Source organism: Triplophysa rosa, linkage group LG12, assembly GCF_024868665.1.
Source record: "Triplophysa rosa linkage group LG12, Trosa_1v2, whole genome shotgun sequence".
Taxonomy (NCBI): Eukaryota; Metazoa; Chordata; class Actinopteri; order Cypriniformes; family Nemacheilidae; genus Triplophysa; species Triplophysa rosa.
In genome coordinates, this window is record NC_079901.1 from 7,681,743 (window position 1) to 7,707,474 (window position 25,732).

Genomic DNA, 25,732 nt, shown 5'->3' on the forward strand with positions numbered 1-25,732 from the left:
ATCAATTTAAAAAATGAAAAGAAAAGTTAAAGCTAAGATCAATAATAGCTAAAACGAATTATTTTGTTTTATCAAACCATTCATTCCTGTATTTATTTCATATTATTACATTTATTCGTTTATATATTTATTTATTTATACATTCATTTATTTATAATTTTTGCAGGTTTAGTCCTCCATACTGCGCAGCACTCGGACTCTTTACACACATGGACCGGAAGCGGTCCCACCATGTTTACTTTCCGCCATGATACCATGTTTTGATACAAGGGAATGTGTGAATGTACTTTCACATGTGCGTGCAAATATACTAAGAATTATAAATAAAAAGTCGAAGCAATACATTATTGAACGTTTTTTGTTTGCCGGTTCACTTTACACCGCTGGTATGACTCTAAATGACACTGCATTTGGTTAAAGATGTCCCGTGAGCGGGATAAGAGTCAAAGCTGGGACTGGGACAGTCGTCAGTGTCGCGCACAACTGGATGAGATATTTTTCCGCCAACATGACTACATTCAGACCGGCAGCGCTGAACACAGGGAATTCTGGACCTTCTTTGAGCGTTTCCAACGGTTCACAGCCAAGAGAGACATGCCAGGATCCAAATCCAGCAGACAAGAATCACACGAGAAAAACGCCAATAAAAAGTGTGGATCTGTAGATCTGGGGCTCCCAAAGGACTATGACGCCAGATACAGGATCAACGTTTCAGTGTGCTCCAAAGATGTGGAGGAGCGCTTGGGAAGATCAGATCACAAGAAACGCAGGGAGACGTCAGGTCCTGGCCGTCAGGAGATCACAGACTGTCGCCTTGCCCTGCTTCATTTCCTAGACTTCAACCAGAAGCAGAGCTTCAGTAAGCTTGCTAAGTTAAGAAGAGAACAGAAGAGCCTGCCCATCTTCCAGTACCGGGATAAGATTGTGGAGCTGGTGAGGACTCATCCTGTGGTGGTGGTGGCTGGAGACACGGGCTGTGGAAAGTCCACACAGGTGCCGCAGTACCTGATGACATCAGGGTTCAGTTACATAGCCTGTACTCAACCACGCCGCATTGCTTGCATCTCACTGGCCAAGAGAGTCAGTTTTGAGAGTCTCAACCAGTATGGCTCCAAGGTAAGACTCACTTCTACATTATAATGCATTCAATTGGGATGCGTCAAGTTCGTTTAAATTGGACAAACGAGGATATTATGATCAAATTAGCACAATAATTTGCAATTTGGTGAATCAAAGAAAAACTCACAATCAGGGTCTTACATCAGGGAAACCAAAATAAAATAAACCCCATATTTGTTTCAAATTGTGATGCTATTTACAACACCAGCTAAGCATATTTAAACTCTTATCCTAACAGTATTTTATGAGAAGATGATTCTTTATACATTACTTTAATATTTCATATACTACTTTATATTCAGGGTTGCTAGATATGCGTAACAAAATCAGTGGTCAATAAAAACTAGCCTAATCTAAACCAATGACCCAAGTCCAAAATGAAAAATATATGAATATAATATGTTAAAAAAAATGTATTATTGCTCTACAGTAATAATCATAAACACATTGTGCTGTCATAAATATCTTCATGTTTCCTTAGAAATGACAGCTGATGAACTAAATCTTTCCAAAATCATTCAACCTTTAACCCACCAAAAAAAAAACCTGCGGCAACAGTATTGAAGTAGCCCGAGTCGCCAAAACACACAGATTTATTTCAGATTAAATCATTTATTCAATATTTTATTGATATGTTTATCATTTAAGTAACATCAGTAAAGTATGATGAGCAGTTCAAGTGCAATAAAAAAAATGCAGATCTGGCAACCCCGATTTAGTGGAAAAAAATGATGTTTCATTAATGTATGACAGTAGTAACATTTATTTATTTATTTGATCATGTAATAGTTTGCCACAACAATTCATTTATTCGTTCAACAATAATGAAACGGAGATATTTATTGATTATGCAGATACAAATTTAGGGTGAAACTGGGGTCGATTGTCAAGAAATTGTCACAACTGGCATGCATTATACTTTGAGTTTGTGTGATGTTTCAGAATGAAAAATCTAACAGTGACTACAAATACAATCTTCAGTTTTAAATCTCTTAAAGCTGCTGGAATTATGTAAAACAATTTCTCCCAAGTAAACCTGCCTAACATCTGTTGCTCTGTATTTTTACTTTTCAGGTCGGGTACCAGATCCGCTTTGAGACCAGCCGCACCACGGCTACCAAACTCCTGTTTCTGACTGAGGGTCTCCTGCTCAGGCAGATCCAGCAGGATGCTTCTCTGGGTCAGTATCAAGTGCTAATCGTGGACGAGGTGCACGAGCGACACCTGCACTGTGACTTTCTGCTGGGAGTTCTGCGTTCACTTCTGCCCCTGCGGCCGGATCTGAGACTGGTCCTCATGTCGGCCACCATCAACATTAAACTCTTCTCAAACTATTTCAACGATGCACCTGTTCTGCAGGTGCCGGGGAGACTCTTTCCCATTCAGGTAAGCATTCAAAACCCTTTTAAAAGCACAGTGTGTTTTTTGTTTTATGTGAAACAGTAAATCGATCACAGTCCGAGCTTGTGTTTTCCTCATCTGTGTAGGTGATCTACCAGCCCATTCCTCCAGAAGAGCAGGGGTCCCGCTCAGAGAAACTAGACCCGCGGCCGTATCTGCGTGTGCTGCAGGGTATTGACCAGCGCTATCTGCCGGAGGAGAGGGGAGACCTGTTGCTCTTCCTCAGTGGTGTAGCTGAGATCTCAACCATCCAGGACGCCTGCCAGACTTACGCCACACACACCCAGCGCTGGATTGTCCTTCCTCTGCACAGCACGCTCTCATTGGCCCAGCAGGATAAGGTTTGATCATTCTACCAATGCATCAGGATCATTAGATGTTGTCTTTTCACATGCTTTAGATCAGTGGTTCTCAATGAACTAATTATTTAAACTTCGAATTTGGCATATTTTTTTGTGTACGCAGATAAACAGACCTATGACCTGTGTTGCTCTTGAAGTACTTCCCAGTAGGGGTGTCACAATCATAATATATTGGTATTGTCAATAATCGTGACCATCGTAAACCAAGATGATCAATAATACTACACATATGATAATATCTTAAAGGTGCTGTGTGTGCTGTTTTTGGAGGATCTATTGACAGAAATGCAATATAATGTACATATAAAGACCTTACATAATCAGGCGTTGTTTTATTACCTTAGATTAGAATGAGCTATTTCTATCTACATACACCGCGGGTCCCCTTACATGGAATTCACCATGTTGTTTCTACAGTAGCCTTAAACGGACAAACTGCTCTACAGAGCGCATTTCATAAATACGTTATCTCCTTCGGCAAAGAAGCAAAAACGTGATGACATCTTTGTTCTGTATCAGCCACCGTAGTGCTTCTAAAGCGAGGGGTGGAGTGAGCCGTTGGCTGCAATTCTCAACCTCACCACTAGATGTCGCTATAATCTCCACATTGCTCCTTTACATAAACGTAAATAAAAAATCGCCCTCCATACATTTGTATTTTGAGAGTGATTTATTAGCAAAAAAAGAGAAAAACAAAATTGAAGATAAATTTGTCTGGTAGCTTTATGCTTTATTTATTTTAATTTCAGTATTGCAATAATATTGTTTGTGTGAATTCCTTTGGCCACAGTACTTTTGTAGAGGAAATCTGATATCATGACAGCCATAATTCTAATAATATTATTACATATTAATTATGTTTAAATAGCATTAATGTATAATAGTATTTTATTAGGTGTATTTTTATAGTCTTTAATCATTTTTAATTATTAATACAATATAATAGTATTTTACTTTAATAATATTTCCAAAATAATAAAGTAGTATTGGGTATTATTGTATTCATAAAATTTAATTGTTGTCTTAATAGTGTCTAGTTATTGTAGTAACATTTTTAAATTTCCCTAATATTTCATTATTGTACATTTAACTCCCATCAGGTGTTTGACATTGCCCCCCCAGGCGTGAGGAAATGCATCATTTCTACCAACATTGCTGAGACTTCGGTCACTATCGATGGAGTGCGCTTTGTGGTGGATTCAGGTACTTTATTTGTTCAATTGTAGTAGTTCATACAGTATCTGTTAGCTTTGAGATCTTCTGTATGCTAGTGTACTTCTTTTTAGATTATCAATCAATCAATCACTTTATTTATAAAGCACTTTACAACCACCAAAAAGCAGACCAAAGTGCTGTACATTAAAAAATAAAAGACATCATTTGATTTCATGAAAGCATCATACTAATTAAACCTAAACACATAGCACATAAATATATACTAAAACCAGAATAAAAACAAATACGATGGGATTTGAATATAGACAGCGAAGAGGTCTGCCTAATATAAAGAGGCAGGGCATTCCATAATTTGGGGGCTGCCACCTCAAAAGCACGGTCTCCTCTAAGCTTACGCTTGCCGGTTGGCACTATAAGAAACAGCTGATCTGATGATCTCAGACAGCGTGAGGGTGTATAGGGGTGTAAAAGCTCAGATATGTAGGATGGAGCAAAACCATTTAAGGATTTAAAAACAAACAAAAGAATTTTGAACTGAATCCTAGATTGTACTGGCAGCCAATGTAGTGATGATAAAATGGGGGTAATATGCTCAAATTTACAAGTCTCCGTCAAAAGACGTGCTGCAGCATTTTGCACCAACTGCAAACGGGCCAAAGAAGACCCACTTATCCCCACATATAGTGCATTACAATAATCCAGCCAGGTTGTAACAAAGGCATGGATTGCGGTTTCAAGGTGTTGCCTTGAGAGAAATGGCTTTATTTTAGCCAGTTGTCTCAGCTGAAAGAAGCTAGATTTGACAACAGCCCCAATCTGACTATCGAACTTTAGGTCCGAATCAAATTTAACCCCAAGGTTTGTGATGGTCGGTTTGATATACTGGGCTAAGACACTTAAATCAACCAAAGAGGCCTCAGTAGCATCCCCAAATACCATCACTTCCGTTTACTTTTCAATAATACTTAAAAAATTATTAGCCATCCAGGCCTAACCGTCTCACTCTTCTTAATGGGCACATAGATCTGGGTATCGTCTGCATAAAAATGGAAAGACAAACCATGCTTCCTAATTATAGACCCCAGCGGGAGTAAATAAAGAGAAAAGAGAAGAGGGCCTAAAACTGAGCCCTGTGGGACCCCACTCAGTAGAGGGACAGGAGAAGAGAGATAGTCACCAATGCTGACACTAAAAGTCCGGCCTTCCAAATAGGACCTAAACCACTCAAGCGCTGTCTTATTAAGGTTTTATTAATAGACGTAAAACCTCCACCAAGCTCTGTTTTCGATGCTTAAAAGGTTTAAACACTTTTTTTTTCTTGCAGGTAAAGTGAAAGAGATGAGTTTCGACCCAAAGGCTAAAATGCAGAGACTTCAGGAGTTCTGGATCAGCAGGGCCAGTTCAGAACAGAGGAAAGGACGTGCAGGCAGAACCGGCCCGGGAATCTGTTACAGACTCTACTCTGAGTCTGATTACGATGCATTCGCTCCGTATCCTGTTCCTGAGATCCACAGGGTGGCGCTGGACTCCCTCGTTCTACAGGTGCGCTCACATCTGGACATCCCAGCATTAACGCACACCATTGGTTGAGACACATTGATCCACACCAACAAATAAAACAAAGTTTTGGGAAACTCGAACTTCTCATAAATCTTCAGTAAGAAAGTTGTGGGTGTTGTGTTTCTGCAGATGAAGAGTATGGGTGTGGGAGACCCTCGCTCCTTCGTCTTCATAGACCCTCCACCCGCTTCCAGCATTCAGACTGCAGTGACCTATCTGAGAGAACAGGGGGCGCTAGATGAACACGGAGAACTGACTCCCATTGGCCGGCTGCTGGCACAACTTCCTGTGGATGTGGTCATTGGTAAGGAGTCCATAATTGAGCGTGGGCTCTTTTGAGTCTTGAGCAGTCGACTAGCAACACCCTAGCAACGTGCTAAAAACATCTCACATCAGCTCCACAAAATGTGTTCATTTATGTTTCGAAATGGTCTTTTGTTTCACTTCGTAACTTTGTATATTTAACCAGGAAAGATGTTGGTATTGGGTTCAGTCTTTAAGCTGGTGGAGCCCGTGTTGACCGTTGCTGCCGCGCTGAGCGTTCAGTCTCCATTCTTACGCAGTGCTCAGCACAACCCTGACTGCTCCACCGCTCGCCAGCCTCTGCAAAGCAACCAGGGAGACCCCTTTACCCTTCTCAACACTTTCAATTCCTGGGTGCAGGTCAGTGTTTGACCATCTCTGTCTGTTTCACAGTGGATCAGTGCTTGCATGTGACGCGTTTCTCTCCACAGGTGAAGAAGGACAGAGGAAGCGGCTCCAGGAAGTGGTGCAGGAGGAGAGGGCTGGAGGAACAGAGGCTGTATGAGATGGTCAACCTGAGGCGACAGTTTAAAGTGAGCAGCATCACGTCAATGATGATGTCTTTTAAAGACTCCATGAAATTACATCATAAACAGCATTTACTTCTCTGTGTCTCTTATTGAAAGTTGGGGTGAGATAGTGAAGGGTTCATCTTTTTTTTAATAGCCAATAGGCTTAAGTTTTATAACTGGGGGAGGGGGGTACTCCATAAAATGGATGTTTATTGGAGAAGGTGGAATCAATATTTCACTATACAGGTATATGTATATATAGAATATAGGGTAATGGCCTAGAGGTGAGACACAATATAAGAGTGTGAAAAATGTATCTTTCATTGTTTTATATTTAGATAAGTTGTTTTTTATTTTGTGTCATCAGGGTAGTTGACAAATAAATGGGTCCTATTGTGTGAAAACAATGAAGATAAATCTCTTATGCTATTTTGTATTATAAATAAAAATATGAGTAATATACAATAATATATTATTAACAGTTTTTAATGTGTCACACCATAGGGCACATGTACGGTACATTATGACTGACACATGTTATATACAGTAGAGGAAGATTGAAAATTGTAAAATCTTAGCTATTGAAAATAAATAGTATGAAATATAAATAGGCTCTATTCACAGCCATGAACCATAATTTGCTAATAATAGAAAAAAATGATTTTATTTAATGCTTCGGAAAGATGAGTCATCAATATTTTTGGTCCAAGAGAAATACTTGTATAAAAACCCACCACTAACTGACCATTCTTGCCCCTTCACAGTTCCCAACACTTTTCGTCCCGTCCCACCTGTAATTTATCTTCACTGTCTTATGGTGTCCTACAGGAGCTGCTGCGGACCCACGGTCTCCTCGAGGATGATTCCGGCAGCAGGACTGGGCCGCAGGACCGAGCCCAGCGCAGAGAGAGACGAACCGAAAGACAGAAACTACACCAGCTGAAACGAGATCATGACTTCCAGGAGAACACAAAGAGGAAAGTTCTGCGTCTGGAGGAGGGACTGGAGGGTGACGCCTCATCTGGGTCAGATGATGAGAGAACAGCCTCAAACAAGAGGAAGAAAGATGAACAGACTGTGGACATACAGGTGATTTATTTCATATAAAATATGCAAGAGCTTTGCATAACTAGAAAAATACAAAACGTTTTAGGTGTTTTGTCTTGTTTTAATGCCCGTTTCAAATTATTTCAAATCTTTTTAAAGCATCTAAAAGGGCACCCGAAAATACAAATTCTGTCATCATTCTTGGCCACCATTGACCGCCATAGTAAGAAAAATGAACTGTTTGCTGTCCTACATTCTTCAAAATATCTACTTTTGTGTTCAACATAACAAAGACATTTTCATACTATGGTAGTCAATGGTGGCCAAGAACTGTTTGGTTATTCTTCCAAATATCCTTCTCTGTGTTCATCAGAACAAAGACGTTTATACAGATTTTGAACAACTCGAGGGTGACTAAATGATGACAGAATTTTCATTTTTGTTTGAACTGTGCCTTTAAGGCCCCTGGTTGAGCAGCACTGTGTTATAGTCTACACTGGAGGTTTCCTGCGTGCTGATTGGTTATCTGTTTTTTTCACAGGAAGTGAAGTTCAAATTGCGTCACAACGTAAATGAGCTCCAGGAAGCAGCATACGCCAGCGCAGATCTGTCGTCACGGCAACAGTCTCTGCTCAAACTGGTGCTGTGCCGTGGACTCTACCCACAGCTGGCCACGCCGGATGAACATAACGCAACACGCAAAGACTCCGAACAGGTCACTCATATATCCTCTTGGATTACAAACCTGAATGTTATTTTAATGAAATCAGAGGAATTGATATATATGTTGTCTGTCTCAGGTGTTCCACACACGTAACAAGCAAGGTGTCGTGATCCACCCAACCAGTGTGTTTGCCAGCGATCCTGAAGTTCTGCAAGTCTCCGAGCAGGAGTCGAGTGAGTTTGGTACGCACCGCAATAACAAACAAACGTAAACTTACAACACAATGATGGCAGAGAAGTGCAAAGCAAAACAATTGGTAAAAAACGATAAAACACAACAACAATTGCTGAAACAAAATCAGTCAGAAAACAATGATTTTATTATGTACTATGGCGACTTTAATCATTCATTTATTCTCTCTCTCTCTCTCTCTCTCTCTCTTTTTGTAGGTGCTGATAAAGGCCAGAGCAACAGACACCAGTTACTGGCTTTCGTTACTTTACTGGAAACCAACAAGCCTTATGTCTCAAACTGCGTTCGGGTTCCGGCCCTGCAGGTCAGTGTTTGCTTTTCTTTGCAAATATCGTAAAACCAAACATAGGTTTGATCTCTCCTGATGGTCAGTATCTCTCTCTGTAGGCCCTGCTGCTGGTGGCTAACTCTGTGGACACAAACGCCGACTGCACACGGGTGGTGGTTGATGGCTGGTTGGAGTTGGGATTAACTGATGGAGATATGGCCCTGAAGGTGCTCTCCTCTGCCATCACTCTGCGGGGGGAATGGGAGAGACTGCTTCAGGCCCAGCTCGGTCAGGGCGGTCCGGGTTCAAGGGCTGGGCTCGGTGGACCCAAACCGTCCCGCAGGGACCTGGACAAGCTCTGTGAGGGTCTTGTGCGATTTCTGCTCTACACTGAGGTAACGAGGAAACCGCTGTGCCAATGCACGTACTGATCAAATGTAAAGCTTGAATTCTTATTTATTTGTGAGCTGCATTGATGGAAATGTTATCTGTGTGGTTTGTGAATGTTTGCACCTGTTCAGGTGAGTTACAGTCTGAGGCGTCTGACAGGGCTGCAGTCTCAGAACCTGTACATCGGACCTCAGCAGAACACTGAACTCTCCTGTTCTTCAGCTCTGGGCTCTCTGTTTCCTGGGATGAAGACGGAGCCGGATCCCATTAAAGGAGGCCTGCGTGTCTCCCACTTCTTCACCTACAACTGTTTATGTGTATGTGACGGCCAAAAATGCACCACCTGTAGTTATGATCCTCAAAGGTTTTCTTAGTCTTCTGCGTTTTTTGTCTGTCTTGTAGGACTCAATGGACCTTTACAGTGAATGTCTGCGCACTTTTTGGAGCTGCCCTCACTGTGATCTTTACATGCCCCTGACGCCGTTGGAGCGCATGCAGCATGAGGCCACCTGCAGGCCGGTAGAGGAACAGCAGCCTGAAGAAGGTGAGAGAGAGGATGTGGAAACATCTATTAAAGGGACGGTTCACCCAAAAATGAAAATTCTTTTACACACGTTCAGATTGTTCCAAACCTGTATACATTTCATTGTTCTGCTAAACACAAAGGAAGATATTTGGAAGAATGTCTGTAACCAAACAGATCTCATCCCCCATTTACTGCCAAAGTAGGGAAATTAAATACTATGGGAGTCAATGCGGGACGAGATCTGTATGGTTACTGTTACTGACATTCTTCCAAATATCTTCTTTTGTGTTTATCAGAACAAAGAAAGGTTTCAAACCATAAAAAAATAACAGTAGTAAACATTAATATTAAATGTTTATAATAGAAAAGATTTATAATCTAATTTCAATGCAATGATTTGAACAATTCTTTCAGAGATTGCTAATGGCAATAATCTAAAAACTGCAAAATATCATCAAATAAACTGAATATGGTGAAATATCAGTCGATTACAATAAATGAAAAATCATATCGATCTTTTCTCATGCCTTGGCAATAATATCTGACTATTAATTCTTCCGTCAGTGACATCACTAAATACTTGCATTATAAACGGTTCAACTTCTTTCCACAGACTCTGAAAGTGCCCAGACATCTGCATCATCTTCATCTGGTCTAACCAGAGTCTATCACTGTGATGTATGTAATAAAGACTTAACTCTCACCTCAACAGAGATCCTGAAACACAAACGGCAACATCTGTCCTGAGCTCACACACCGGCACATCCTTCTCTCTGAGCTCAGCTTCACCATTTTCATTTTTCTGATAGCATATTGAGACTCTTTACATGTCATAATCCATACAGTTACAGTTTTTAAAAGTAAATGTGTTTGTGAAAGCTTTCTTGATATATTCATTCTCAATGCTTTTGGTCGAGTTGGTCCTGAAATTGCATTACACTGTTGTGAAGTGTTCACTCTTGCGCCCTCTGGTGGGCAGTAAAAATGTGTCTTGTAAAAACATTGGGGATTATTTTTATGAAACCCTTCTACTGTCATGTCAATAAAACACCATTCTCATTACTGTAGTGCAAAACGTATAGTTATCATTTATACATATTTAAATAAAAATACAGTCATTTGCAATACAATAATGAGGATTTGGGGTGAGGATGCTTATTTGTCATAAAAATAATGTTCCATTGTAGATGAAATCTTACTAAAAACAAATCTTCTTTATGCACAATGCAATTTCTTTTGATTTGGGGGTGAAATGTGCGCAACGCATTTGACTGATCATGTTATTCAAACAGAGCCAAATGCATTATACTGTATTACACTGATATGGTGGCTATGTGTAAGTCCTACGTTGTGTTCCTTTTATGCTGAGTTTAAGTGTCCAAGCACGCGTTCACAAATACATTGGAGATGTAAACAGGATCCAGAGTGCAAAGGTTTCATTAAAATATAGAGTTAGGGTTTAATTAATGATACAAACCCACGATATGTAACACCTCAAAGCAGCAAATTGGCACAAAGTCAGAGAAGTTAGACAGCACAGAAAATAAAAACCCGTCTCCAAAAATAAATAAAGAATAAGAATAAATATCTCAATAAATATATAAACAGGTAATATTTTCCATTGATTACTTTTCAAACTAATAGATACATACATATTAAAATATGCACATTGGCAGAAATAAACAACCCGAAAAGGAAAACGAGTATTTAGGTACGTCGTTACTTAGAAATGATAGGTTATTGGTTAAATAAATCAAAAGGCACATTTATTAATAGGATGAATGACTCGGGCCTTCAAGGGTGGTCTCATCTCTCAAAGTTCTCTGTTTTCCAGTCTTTTATTGTAATGCGTGAGAATGTGTTCAGATTTGGACTGTGATGTACAGTGCACATGTTTAGGTTTAATGGTTTATGCCGCTGCGAAACGCTTTTTCTTTTAAAGTGACTTTAATCAGCATTTAATACAACATTGATTCCCGTGTAACTCGACGCTCCCTGACAGAGTATGTTCAATCCTTGTGGAGTTCTTCCCCATCATAAATATTTTTCCTCAGAAGTGATTCAGTGACATCGTTTTTGTGAATCGAATCGACTACAGGGCTGCATCTGATTACTAGCAGCAGAGGTAAGATAAGTTCAGGGGATTCAAAATATAGCAGCTTTGTGATATTTTAAAGCAGTGTTTCTAAAAACGTTAAGGTTATGCCAGGCATTTGAACTGATTGGTCGGAATTCTCTCTAGTCCTAACCAGACGCGACACGGGATAAACAGCATCAAATAACTTGTGAGCGAAAATGTTGCGTGGCAATTTTTACATAATCTGAAATCTGAATAATTAAGCTTCTATTGATACATGGGTTGTTATGATAGGACAATATCTGGCGGAGATACAACCGTTTAAAACTCTGGAATCTGAGGGTGCAAAAAATCGAAATATTGAGAAAATTGCCTTTGAAGTTGTTAATCAGGGGCACTGTATCAGGCCATCCACTCACAAAAAGAACGTTTTTATATATTTAGGGTAGGACATTTATAAAATATCTTCATGGAACATGATCTTTACTTAATATCCTAATGATTTTTGGCATAAAAGAAAAATCGATCATTTTGACCAATACAATGTATTTTTGGCTTTTACTAAAAATGTTCCCGTGCTACTTAAGACTGGTTTTGTGATCCAGGGTCACATTTGATCAAAATATATTCGAGTGGGATTTTGAACCAATGAGATCTCACTGTGGGCAGGGCTAGCCAGTGTGATGCCGAAACATCTTCCACTCGTTTTGAAAACTAATCAAATGATTTTTATGCTTTATCATGTTGCGTCTGGTCAGGACGCGACTCGCGTTTACATTTAATGATTAAGTTCTTGTGTTGCCATTCCGGTCAAACTGTTGTGTCATACACATTGCACCGTATTTTTGGTGGTATCTACAACTACAATTCAAGGCCTCGGTTGACATTCGCTGAGCAAATGTTCGGCAGATTCTGTTCTAGATTATCTTTTACACTTTTTTGGTCTACACTTTAAATATAGGCAACATTCTTGGTTGTTGGTGAGTTAAATGCAATTCTTGACAGAATGAGTGCGTATGTGCCGCGTGTGGTGACGGTGGTTTTGGTGAAACTGACCCTCGGCTGCGTGAGTTCGGAAAGGAGCCGTCTCGGAGTGGTACGACATCGAAACGCTCTCCTTCACGACACGACCGAACGTGCTTGGAAAAAACCTACAGCAAAGACCGCGTTACGAAACCTTACCACAGCATACAGTCCCAAAAATAAAGTCTCTATCTGTCTTCCTCTCCTTAGGACATTGAGGTAAAACTCAGTAAATCAGAGGTAAACGGGGAGTGTATTTCTCAAATGAATTCCCCAAAAATAGTGAAAATCTTTCCGTAGTTCAAGTAAAATAAGATGCTCGTAAAACGTCTGATAACCATAACAATAAACATCATCTGTCTTTTCATCTCGTGTTTTCTCCGTAAATCAAAAACAAATGAAAACTAACAATTGAAACAGTTTACACGTCACTGATCCCCGTTGGCTCCCCACCTCCCAGAGATGACCCCTGACCCCAAAAACCAGCAAATCAGAGAGCTCAGACCGAGAGACCATGGACGTTATCTCTTGCCTGTCTACCTGAACCGTGCGGTGACACGCTGCCCATGCACTCACCATTGGTACAACCATTAAGGGTCCAAGTAAAGGATAGAAAGAGCGGAATGCAGCAGTCGGCCTTGAGGGGGGGGCGGGGTGGGGGAGGGGTTATGTTGTTGCGAAGGTTCACGCACCGGATCTACGACTGTTTCTCGAATGAAAGTCTTTGTGCTCCCTTTCCGGTCACAATAAGCCCTGCCCTCCCCGACCGCGTGACACACCCTCCTCCCGGATCCCTCCCCCCTGTCAGGCCTCATCGCACGGCCTTGTGCTTTCCTCCGCAGCAGCCGCATCTCTCCCCACAGCGCAGGCATGCGCGCAGGGGCAGGTAGCAGCACATGCAGGGCACGAAAAGAGACAGCGCCAGCAGCGCCATCCAGCGAGCGCAGCACAGCGGGTGCGGCCAGCCGCCCATCGAGTCCTCGCACGAGCACGGCTCCCAGAACTCGCCCTCGGAGTCCGACATGCAATGGTAGAGCAGACTCTCTGCGCACCACACACACGTCCACTGGCGCAGGCAGTGTAGCGCCGGGTCTGGAGCGTCCCGGCAGCGGCCCCGTCCGTTCTCGGAGGCGCTGAAAACAGAACGGCAGTACACGCAGCGCGACGAGCAGGACGAGGAGCCCTGCGGGCACGAGCTGTCGTCGTCGGGTGAGATGGCTTCCCCTCCTCCCCCGCCGCCCCCTCGCTTGCGAGTCCGAGATCGGGGTGTGGCGAGGGAGGTGTGGATGCAGCACGGCGAAGGCGAGCCCTTGCCCGTCTCCTGCGGGGAGCCGTCGGCGGATGGCACCCCTGGCACGGCGTTGGGCATGCAGGTGGGCGAGGAGTGAAGCTGAGAGCCTTTGGTGTCCAGCATGACGGTGACCTCGCAGCCTGTGGTGCCCACGCCGGCCAGTTCTTTCTCAAAGCGGACCACGCAGAGCTCCCCCTTATCCTGGCCGCCTCCCACGACCACGCCCCCTGTCAGCCCGCCCACCTTGGTCCGTGTAGCACCAGCGCGTCGGTAGTCCTCGTAGCCACGTGTTCCCCACAGGTCTTTGCAGGGGTCGAGGCTGCGGAGGTCTCCTTCCTCCAGCAGGGAGATGGTGGGTGAGAGTGGCGAGAGGGGAGAGGCGGCGGGGGGAACTATGGGGGGAGTCGGGGGAGCCGGCGGTGGCGGAGGAGGTGCTGGGGGGTTCAACACGGCTGTAACTTGGGTGAGTTGGTGCTGGGTTGGTCGGGTATGGATCTGTGGCGACATGGGGGACGAGAGGGAGAAGAAAAGTGCTTATGATGCTGCAATGTAACAATTTCACCTGTTTCAACTTAAGCTGCCTTACATTTTTATGTTAAATCACATTTGCTTTACAAGATTTTAAATTACATTAAACTGACTCCAGTTGAATTTTAATTATATATATTTTTTTATATAAGTTGGTAAAATTATTTCTGACGAGTTAAAGTAATAGGAAAACATGTATTAACATGACTTAACATGAGCACATCGTTTTGTGTGAAGCATGCATGGGACTTTCACTTCAGTTTTCAAAAGAGACTTTTTAGCATTAGCCTGTGTCACATATATCATTTAATGAAAAAACTATATTATTAAAATCCCGGGCATTAAAATCCCGGGCAGAAAACGGGCATTAGAAAATGGGTAGTTTGGGTGGTAATCGTTTTTCTATCGTTTAAATGTGTAAATAACAAGGTCAAAAAATATAAAACCAAAACAAATAAATAATAAAATGACAAAAGCACATTACAAAATTAAACTAAAATGAAGATGAAAACAAAAAATAAAAGCTTATTCAAAATATTATTAAAGCTATTATCAAGCTATTAAAATATTACTATAATATGGTGTAATAACAACATCCCATTTGTTATGATATTTGTAACACTTTATTATTATTATTGTTATATATGTTCATATTAATGCATTGGCTAACAATATATAATATTCTAAACGGTAACTGTTAACATTAGTTAATCCACAGTAAATTAGCATGAAAAAATGTGTTGACATTAACTAACAATAACAAATATTAATAAATGCTGAAAAACAATATTGTTCATTGTTAGTTCGTGTTAGTGCATTCATTAACTCATGTTAACAAATACAACCTTACTGTAAAGTGTTACCTTATCTTAAATAGTTGTTGGCCCTATGATATATTTACAATATAATGGTGTATACTTCGATACACCAAAGATTTGACATCTAATAAAAAATGAATGCCTGCATTATATTTTTGTGTTAATACACGCTTGCCACAGTCAGTGCATTAAAAGCAAAACTTCACCTATCATGCAGGAAATTGTATTCAGAGAAAAGGTAAACATCAGCTTCACCTGGTCTGGAGTCTGCGTAGTGACGGCATGTGCTGCTCCGTACGCAAACTCCTCTGTGGATCGCACAAAACAGGTGGAGGACGACTCACTGGTCACGATGGTGATGGGTTTAGGCAGCATCTCTTTTCTGCTGTTGGATGACGACTCACTTCCTGTATGAGACTGAGACAGACTGCAAGTCATCAAACATGCACAAGGGATGACAGTGACCTACACAGATGACTAATAGTAGCTCAACTGGTCAAAGGGTTGATGCCCAGGGAATGCATATACTGATGAAATGTATAGCTTGAATGTCAGTTGCCTTGGATGAAAGTGTCAGTCGAACACATAAAATGCAAGGACATGAGACAAGATGGAGTGCTATGGTGTGTGGCACCTGACATGATGAAGATGACAGCATTAGGAAAGAGCAGGGCAATTTCATGCAAATGTCAACTTTACCATGAAATAAATCAAGCTTTTATCAAAGGTTTTCACCATACTGATAGCTAAGATGTCAATTTTTGATGGTTTAAATACCCATGTGACGTCCCAAAATTGATTTTTAACGCATCCATAGTCAGGCAAGTGCTGCTTCCATGATGGCCCATATTCCTCATAAATGGGCACACGGTAATTAAAATATAGTAACTATTTTATGTTCTGTGAAGAGCCATTCCATCTCCATTCTCCAAATAGTCATGGAAACTAAAATATGACTTGTTTTGGCACAAAACTATTACATTACATGTTAAAAACATCATGACCTCTTTGAGAAAGTATATATTGTCATCTTTAACTTCATGGTGACCTCAGTGTCTATGATAACTACTGAGGTGATTGGACACAAAGTAAATCTCTTCTTTTTTTTGTTGTTGTTGTTGGCTAATTTTGTCCATTTTGTTGTGTTTTCTTAATTTAGTTGTATGGTGACCTGTTTCTGCTCTAACCTTGCTTGATTCCATTGTGTTTTAAGTCAATTTTGGTTGGCTTTATAAATTGAATTGCGTTGTGCACCTGTGGGTCATCGTGCATCTCAGACACGTGTGATAAATGTGATAAAAATACTCACTGCTTGACCGTCATCCTCAGTGTCGCCCTCTTCAGGTGTCGAGGAGGATGGCGAGTCAGTTCCTGAGGGAAAACGTTGAATGCGTGAACGCATCTTAACTGTACTGGCATTAAAACTGACAGAAAAACCTACATCTAAACATCATTCACGTCTTTCGCACCAGCTTCCTTCTTTCTTAGTATTTCTTGTGATGGTTTTACCTCTGTCCAGCTTCTCGAGGACACTTTGAAGCCCCCTCTCGAAGGAGATGGCATCAGCTGGACTCTGGAAGGTCAGGCCAAACTTCCTCTCCTCCACGCGCCAGTGATGGAAGATGGGGTTCACCTTGTTGTAGACCAGACCCTTTTGAATGGAACATTCCAGCACGGGCTATTTAAAGAAAGAGACGCTGGTCATTCACGCGCGAAGCGTGATGGACAACACAGACAAGGACTATTCAACTCCTGGTTGGTTACGGGCAAAAATTACAGGCAGATGGCATAGGCCAGGACTGTCAGGCTGAGGAAACGTCACAACCCACACAAAGACAGGCATGAACACACACGCACACACTCACTGCTCGATCGCGTAGCCGTTCTCCGCGTATGACGTACTCTCTCCGCCCACGACCTTCGGAGCTCCGCCCCTTACAAATGATCACGTGACTGAGACCGCCCCCTCCAAGGGGCACCCAGCCACCGCTGGAATCGTCACGTGTCATCACCACAGCTCGGACACGCACACTGTACAGGAAGTAAACGGAGTGAGGGCAATAACCAGCTGAGCACAAACACGCCCACACGCACAAACACAGACTTTGAGACAAAGGCAATTCAAGCAGAAATATACAACCATACACGCACAAGACATTCACCAAATAGCCCTTAAAATACAAGAATTAGTGTGCTATTGAGGAACAACGTGTTTCATTTTTGTATTCCGACCTATTTTTGAGTAAAAAAGGCTATTCAACAAAATGTAGGGGTACATTTTAACAATTGGTTATTTTGTTGGATGAGAGATGGTTAAAATGTAAGGGGGATTATGACATATTTTGACAACATAATGAAGATGAATATAATTCATTTCTATTTGGAATAACATGATTAAAACAATACAAAACATTCACAAAAACACTAAGATCATGCATTACATTTGAAGTGGGGTCAGTTTTGCTTCACGTTGACTTTAAAGATAAAGATTTTCTTGAAATCAAATAGGTTTGCCTCAAATTTGGAAAGCATTCAGGATACTATAGTCCAAGCTTGAAGGGCCCTCGACCAGGTTGGTTTGGGAATAGGGAACAGAATTTGTGAAGGGAAAACGTACTGCCTCATCATGTCTGTCTTGCTGCACACAAATGGGGAGTGGTTTTCTCCGCCCACATTGACATGATGATGTCAGATGAAACGGAAAGTCATCCTCAAGGTATAGGAAGTAATTAAATCTTCATTAATGACTATGAATCATTTTCTTTTGCTGAAGTAATGTGCACAATATATTGCTCACAATGGAATGTAGCTTTAAGGTGCATTTTGATTTCACGTTCACTGTAAAGTCGTCAACTTTTTGCTAAATTCAAATTTTTAAGACGGTCGCTCCTTTAAAGCACACGCCCTCTCTGTAACCACGCCCCCAAAGACGTGTCACTCAACCCAAATGTGTGAAGTGACTGACAGGCTGAATGAGTGGAAAAGGTAGGCCTCTCCTGTGACTCTTTTTTGCTGTTTAGTCTTGGACTGATATTACAGAGACACGTGACATATCTGTCAGGTAGGAACATTTTACGCATGGTTAAAAAACCTACAGGCCCTTTTTATGACGTTAATGAAGTACAAGTACTGTGGATACAGGATATTTATGATTGATTTCCAGAGACAAGCTAGTGTGACATGGAGATATAAGGACTGGTGGTTTATTATACTGGAATTCGTTTTTTTGATTCTGAAGATCATAACATCATGTGTGCGTTGTGTAGCTTTTACAGAAACCAAATGTTCAGTCTATAATAAATAAGCAGCGAAGCACGATTATAACAATGACGAGTAACGGCGCGATTTTTTTAATGGACGGTCACGTGGGCGAGGAAAATCTAATCGCTTTCAGCGCGCGCACGGACTGAACGCGTCGCCAGTCACAAAAATGTCCTTACAAAATATACAGCTGTCGCATATTTATAATGACATCGATATAAAACAACGAGGAACATAACGGCTCCGTGTGTTAATAAATAAATGAATGGCCCGGGGGAAGTGGGAGATGAAGAGAGATGTACGTTATCAATGAACGCGCCCATTCGCCACACAAGGCCCCTCGTGGCTGTTTTTCAGTCCAAAGCTCCGTTAACAAGCGGCATTACCATAAACCCTATGAAATCACATCCATTTTGATTCAGATGTCAACGTTTGAACGATTTCAAGGCATATCGATTATCGCAAGGCATCGCGTCCTCCGCCACCACATCGTCTGATCGACGCGCGTGCACGCGCACTCATTCGTTCATCCTCTGTTTTATGAATGAATAAAATTAACGCAGCTGAATCACGCATATATAGCACGGTAAATTCAATGGGGAGATGAGTGGGTGGAATGAGGATATGGACGAGAAGAAGAAGAAGAGAAGCGCTGGGGGAGGGGGAGATATGAGAAGAGGAGGAGAGAAGGGGGGTGAGAGAAAAATCACATTTCATTCATAAAGTTTGGCTTTAAAAATCATAATGAAACTCGAGACGCGTTGATAAAAAGCTTCCCTCTTCGCCTCCATCCCGCCAATGGCGGAAAACTCGCTATATTTCGTCGGTTTCTTAACGACATGTTTTATAATTCACGGATGTATTTGGTGGTTATACGCGGAGCATCTGCACGACACACACACAAAAACCCTCTGTTAATGCGTACTGGAACAGCGAAACGAGCACGCTCTTCGCCTTTCATAAGGCATTGAAGGCGTTTAATCTCCAGTGCAGTCCAAGCGAGGCCCGTTCATATGCGTTCTTCATCAAACGCTTGCATGCATATGGAGAATATGGTGTACGGTGTTGATAGCCATAGCTGCGTAATAGTGTTTATGAGCATCTAACACCAGTTGTAAGCGCACCCGCCGCTCTCATGACCACCTTACAGCCCATCAGCCCTGGAGGTGATGCAAATCAATCCGTTTTGTTTGTAAATGTCGTGTCAAATAAAAATGCATGCACTTACTCGCCCTCCATGGCTCGGTGTTGCCCGCCGCTTCGAGCTGGCTGCCCCCCGGTCTCTCGTCTTTTTTATTATCCTTCTTACAGAACACACACACGCGCGCGCGCGCGTTCTCACACTCATACACACACGCTCGCACACGCTCACATACGCACGCACGCAGTCTCTCTTTCGCTCCTTGCGCTCGCTATTCTCATTTTCTTATCTTTCTCCGTCCACCTTCATACGGTTTCGGATGGGCTCGAGGATGCAGCAGCCATTTTCAACCGGCAGCATCATCATCCTCCCTCTCTCGCTCCCTCCCTCCCTCGCTCTCGCCCTCTCTCTTCCTCAATCACTCCCTCCCTGTTTCTCTCTCTCTCTCTCTCTCTCTCTCTCTCTACCTGTCCGACTCCCTCACACGCTCACAGAAAACACACTCGTAGATGGACATCGTGTCCCAGTGAGCATATCTCGAGTCAAGTTCAATGGACATTTACAGTGCTATAAATGTGCATAAGCAGTCGTTTTTAAAAGAGGAATTTCAAATGCTATCTCTATTCTTGTTATCAGTAACGCCAATCATAAATGTTTAGGTATAGCTCAAAAGTCTCACCACTGAATGCATACAATAACATATATTTTCAACATATAGATGGAAGCAGGTCTAAACTCTGTGATTTACATGAATGCGGTGGATATCGTGTAAAGTAGCGGTGTATTATGGCTCAGTACCCTGGACAGCTCCAAACAGCTCTATACGCCATGACACAATTCACAGCAGCCAGTCTCCATTCATCTCGAACTCCCCATTCATGTTCACTGATAGCCCACCATTGATAAACAGCCACGCCAGACAACGAGCCTTCTATTGCTCAGATGAACAGCCCATCTCGTTCCCCTTCAACCATTTGGATAAAGTACGTTAAGTTAGTATCGCAAAAACACCAATCATCGCTTTAATAAACGCCCAAATGTCAGCCAATACAATTAGGCTTTATGAAACGTGCTCGGGCGAATTTACCGCGAATGTTTTATTTCGAACGTGAGTATGAAGGAACGGTTACATAAAAGCGTCACCAAAGAACACCGGAAATGAGCTGTAAAGCAAAAGCTTTATGAAGCGAAGAGCTGCAGGTGAGATGGAAAGGGTTTCAACGCTAAATTTGTGTTTGAATGATATGTGTTTGACGGTATGTTCATATTCTGTAAAAGTTCACAGCCTGTGGAGATAAGCAGTAGGGCTAGTCACGTTTTTCTCAGAAATGGTCATTAAGCGTTTTCTAAGTTCACCATTTCGGTGTGAAAAAGAATAGCGAAAAAAGCATTATGCAAAAATAGTTCATTTCAAAAATAGTCTCTTACGAAAATGAATCAGTTTAGACGTTTCAGCGGCAACAACATAACGTTAAACGTTACGTGGCCCAAATTTAACTTCCGGTAGACCTCCGCAAATAATTTTTGCGGATAACTGTTGAGTAGTTTTAATGTACTAAAATTAATATACAATAAAATATTAATTTACAAAATGAATATTCATTTAAATCAAATATAAAAACTGTTAAAGGCTAACCAAACACAGACCGGAAGTTAACTTCAGGCCAGGCTTGTGCGTCCGATGAAACCCCTGTTGAAAAAAACGGCATATGGCATGTTTTGATGCTGGTCAAGTGCTGGTCCATAGCTGGTCAAACCAGCATCAAAACATACCTAACCCAGCATATGCTGGTGTTTTCAACAGGGACCGTCTATATATCTAACATGGAGTGCTTCTGGACCAGTGTTGTTTACGTCTTGCAAAATGGTCTGTATAGTTAACCCCTGTAACCACAAATTACCAATGGTTTACCACACTAAACCACTATCCTTGAATTTTCATTAGGGGTGACAACTTAACCATGTGACAACAAGCCCCAATGTCTAATATAACACAATACTCATAGCAACATATTCTATTATCTTTTGAACATGTTTGGCAACTGCATTCCTAATAACACTGTTAAATTAAAACCGTGCAGAGGACCTTCCACAGGATCCACGGAAAGGTTAAAGTCTGTGCTAACAAGGGTCGGTCTTTTATTAGACAGCACACATTGTACCTGAAGAGCCACGGGAAATTATGGGAAATTATACAAGTAAAAAGGCACAAGCTATTCTTCGATCCAACGCGCTGAAGTCCAGGAACACCTGTGACACTTTCCAGAAAACAAAGAGATTCAACCCTGAGGGTGAAAATAAAAGCACCCAGGGAAGCCCGGGGATCTAAGAAAAGTGAAATTACACAGTGTTCCCCAAACTTTCATCATACTGACTCCAGGTAAGTTCTAAAATATGATTGTATTGTATCTTCAATGTTGTATGAATGCCAATATATAATCAATAAATTAACCGATTTCCCAGTTCTTATTACGACAATGCATAAAGATATACTTATATTACATAAATGATTTACTATATTCCATTTAATATATACTAGTATATTTATACATCTCAGTGGTATTACTTGCACAGGCTTTAAATCATTTAATAATAATACAAATCCCTGAAGCAAGTACATTAATTTTACATAAATACAAACAAACTCAGATGTTCGTGTCAGGAATAAGAATTTGGGTGGTGGTCATGTCCTGTATTCAAAATATATTTTATTTACATTTTGTACTGAAATATAACCTAATCTGGAACTGTTTTAAGATTTACCCAGGTTTTACATTACACATATTTTAATTTTTTCTAAACAGAGCCGAATTCACAGATTCACAAGGAGCCCAAATTGATCCAGCACCTGGAATAAAAAGGCAGTATGAAAGACCTGAAGGCCAGACTGCAGGGACCACAAACACTCCAGCATTACAGACAGCTCACAGAAATACTCAGACCTTTTGTTTTAAGAACCATCCAGCTGCTGTGCCAAACTCCACAGCACAAAACTCACTGCACCTTCCCCCGGGTCCTTCAAAGGCCAAGAAAAAGCAAATAGCTAGAGCATGTGTCGACTCAAAGCAAAACGCAGCTGTGAAATCAGACCATGAAACTGATGAGACACATCCGGTGCATCCTGGGGGGCGCTGGCATCCCTTTACTGTTGACCACTCGTGTACACGTAATTGCCACCAAATATTAGACGATGGTGAAAAAATTACATGTATTTAAAGGGATAGTTCACTCAAATTGAAATTCTTAGAAAAAAAATACTTAAAAACTCATGTCATTCACCTGTATGACCTTCTTTCTTCTGCAGAACAAAAAAAGAAGATATATTGAAGAATGTTGGTAACCAAACAACATTGACCCCATTGTATGGACACAAAACCACATTTCTCAAGATATCTTTTTTGTGTTTCACCAAAGAAAGAACCAAAATGTCATACAGGTTTTGAACTACATGAGGGCAAATTAATGAATTTTATTTTTGTGAACTCTTTAGGTACGTGTTGTATAAGAAGGGTCACTTAATCGTGATGAACCGTTTTGTCTTTGTCGAATGTGAAACAGGCAATCGGATCAGCAGCGGATGAAGTTACAGGTGCACAGCCATTGACTATGTCAGTCCAGAAGCATTTCGTCCAGAATAAATATTTTTTTCATGTGATAAATCTAAAGTTTTTAATATAAACTACTTCCTGCCTCACCATATAGTGTTTCAGAATGCATTTTATAAAAGAGTCAAAAAATGTTTTATTTATTATAGCCATCAGTGACTTGCAACAATTTAAGAAATAAACAGTTTCAGATTATCAGTTGCCAGCGGACAAAGAAAGGTTAATAGAGTACAATAATTCAGTGAACACTTCTACGGCAACACCAGACAAGTTATGAAGACTGGGCATTCTCATGCGAGTCAGACCGGGCATTCTCATGTGAGTCAGACCCACTTTCCCAAACATTTTCACACAAACACACTCTTGATGAAAATCATAATCTGAAAATGCATCAACTGACACACCCAACGACAAACAGACTAAGACTGTGAGGATCTCTAGAGCATTTTTACAAGCATGAGAAAGTAAAAATTGAGCCAAAGAGTCCTTGCCATGCTTTGCGGTTGTGTCATCATGTGTTTAAAGTGAGTACAGAGACATACGGCAACTGTACAATGGTTTTATTTGTATATTTCGGTAAACAAATATGAATTTGTCTAAACGGACAGTAATCAAACTACACGATCATTTCTAGCTGCCTTGCGTACTCAATGACTTGTTGGGCCAGCTCTGAGGAGGGGATGGTCACTTCCTCTGTCTTTTGGTGCTGTGTACTGAATGAATAGTATCCATCAGGGCTCTGTGTCCAGCCTCTCTGTGAAACAACGGCAATCTCATATTATGAAAAATTACATTCAATCTGTAAAATCACTATAGTTAGATTAAACCAGATAATGGGAATGTGATTTAACACTTACCTTCTTTGCATATTCTGTCATCTTTTTTGGAGAGGAAAAGAAAAGCACCCTTGTGGCCTCGTTGAATTGGATCTGTTCATATGCTTTCTCTATACAGCCTGCTATCTCATCTCTATAAAAACACAACGAGTTAAAACCAAGATATCCCAAACTATTTATCATCTACATTTGATTTCTGCACAGTGAACAATCCCAATCCCTACCGAATGGTGTCCAAGAGAATGTCAATGAAGAAGGTATAGCTTTCAGCAGGGATATTTCCCTTGGCAAGGAAAACTTTGTTGTAACTGCCCTCCATCAGGTACTGGTAACAGAAGCAAAAGATGACAATTTTTATTGAAACTTCAGGTGTAAGAAACAGACCTTCCTATATGCAATTTAAGTATTGAGTAAAATATTTATAATTTTTTTCACACCTGCTCTAATGAAACTGGATGTGTGATGTAGACATTAGTCTGGATATCTTTTGCGCTCAGTCTTTCCAGCTCTGTGTGGAACTCAGACACTCTGTTCTGAGAAAGCAGGAAGAGCAAGTTCAGACCCAGCAACTGGTGCCTGTAAGCGGATTCTGGTAATTCATCCCTGTGGAATTAAAAAGAGCAAAGAGTGACTGTGAGAAAAGCAAATAAAGACCATGGCTGTTTACAAAAGCATCCTGCACCCACCTACAAACTTGAAAATTAAAGCATTGTTGCATTTTGTAAACTAAATTACAAAAAAACATACATAATATTCAACATACAATACAAATAGTGAGAAAAGTATGTGATGTAAGGCCATAATTACTTGTAATCAAAGTAATAACACTTGAGCTGAGCCATGTAGCGTTCAAAAGAGGGGATGTCTTTCTTGAGAATGCTCCATAGTGCTCCAATCTCCAATACATCTCCTGTAAAAGAAACAGTACAATTTAACAACATTTCAACGCAGTATAACATTTAATGAAATATTCACAAATACTTACTGGCAAGAATAAGCTGCTGTTTGGTTAGTTTGGCCCCAGAAGTTGGTAAAAAGTTCAACTCCAAAAGGGAAATCTATAAGGTATTCAACACAACATTAAAATAATACAATAATATAATAATAATAATAACAAATTTAAAAACAGTATTAAATACGTGACAGGTGTATAAAAAGAAGTGTCAATTGACTCATTATAGTATATTTCATATTAAATACTTCAATAATTAATAGTATAATTTTATGCCATGTATGAAATAGAAATTATTGTAACATTTTGTATGTATGTATACAGGTTAGGAATTACTTCGCTCAGTTCACACAGGCTGGCTGTCATTTTTTGTTTTTGGGCTTGTTGACTTGCCATTTTGGTGGTCAACAAGTCCAAATCGCTATACAGACAACTCACAAATTTTAAAGAGTGATTTTACTGTAAACTTTTAAATAAATCACAATTAATAGCTGTTCGTTAGTAAACAGGTAATTCGGAGCGTTTTAGATAGCACGATTGCTAACTGCAGTCAGTTGACTTATTTAGCTATTTTCTATTCTCAGACCACTTACAAATCTATCATAATTCATCGCTCTTAC

The 25,732-nt window shown here is 40.9% G+C and overlaps 3 protein-coding genes across 6 annotated transcripts in view; 1 reads left to right on the forward strand and 2 right to left on the reverse strand.

The window, feature by feature from the left end:
* The first annotated feature begins 239 nt into the window (after positions 1–239).
* On the forward strand, positions 240–10,336 carry dhx34 (DEAH (Asp-Glu-Ala-His) box polypeptide 34). Of its 3 annotated transcripts, XM_057347945.1 has the most exons (16): positions 240–1,116; positions 2,194–2,505; positions 2,607–2,861; positions 3,983–4,085; positions 5,383–5,600; positions 5,748–5,922; positions 6,088–6,281; positions 6,353–6,454; positions 7,262–7,522; positions 8,022–8,195; positions 8,281–8,386; positions 8,594–8,700; positions 8,784–9,059; positions 9,186–9,371; positions 9,457–9,598; positions 10,194–10,336. In XM_057347945.1, exons 1-16 carry the CDS (start codon positions 421–423, stop codon positions 10,325–10,327), a joined length of 3,441 nt encoding a protein of 1,146 aa, XP_057203928.1. In that variant the 5' UTR covers positions 240–420; the 3' UTR covers positions 10,328–10,336. The 3 variants fall into 3 exon arrangements, with proteins under 3 accessions (XP_057203928.1, XP_057203926.1, XP_057203927.1); XM_057347943.1 differs by having other exon boundaries at positions 9,457–10,311; XM_057347944.1 differs by having other exon boundaries at positions 8,281–8,377; positions 9,457–10,311.
* A 3,143-nt stretch (positions 10,337–13,479) lies between these two features.
* spred3 (sprouty related EVH1 domain containing 3) lies at positions 13,480–20,132 on the reverse strand. Of its 2 annotated transcripts, XM_057347947.1 has the most exons (6): positions 19,807–20,132; positions 17,183–17,348; positions 16,827–16,995; positions 16,627–16,688; positions 15,573–15,734; positions 13,480–14,466 (listed from the first exon to the last, which is right to left on the reverse strand). In XM_057347947.1, the coding sequence occupies exons 1-6, from the start codon at positions 19,815–19,817 to the stop codon at positions 13,492–13,494; spliced, it is 1,545 nt and encodes a 514-aa protein (XP_057203930.1). In that variant the 5' UTR covers positions 19,818–20,132; the 3' UTR covers positions 13,480–13,491. The 2 variants fall into 2 exon arrangements, with proteins under 2 accessions (XP_057203930.1, XP_057203931.1); XM_057347948.1 differs by lacking the exon at positions 19,807–20,132 and having other exon boundaries at positions 15,573–15,744; positions 17,175–17,281.
* Positions 20,133–23,419: 3,287 nt separating this feature from the next.
* The window catches only part of psmd8 (proteasome 26S subunit, non-ATPase 8), a 4,705-nt gene continuing 2,392 nt past the window's right edge, over positions 23,420–25,732 (reverse strand). Inside the window, exons 2-7 of the mRNA XM_057348656.1 lie at positions 25,146–25,218; positions 24,968–25,070; positions 24,598–24,763; positions 24,385–24,485; positions 24,182–24,293; positions 23,420–24,078 (exon numbers count right to left, since the gene is read on the reverse strand). Coding sequence (XP_057204639.1) covers positions 23,941–24,078; positions 24,182–24,293; positions 24,385–24,485; positions 24,598–24,763; positions 24,968–25,070; positions 25,146–25,218 — 693 coding nt within the window. The 3' untranslated portion in view covers positions 23,420–23,940. The remainder of the gene's footprint in view (positions 24,079–24,181; positions 24,294–24,384; positions 24,486–24,597; positions 24,764–24,967; positions 25,071–25,145; positions 25,219–25,732) is intronic.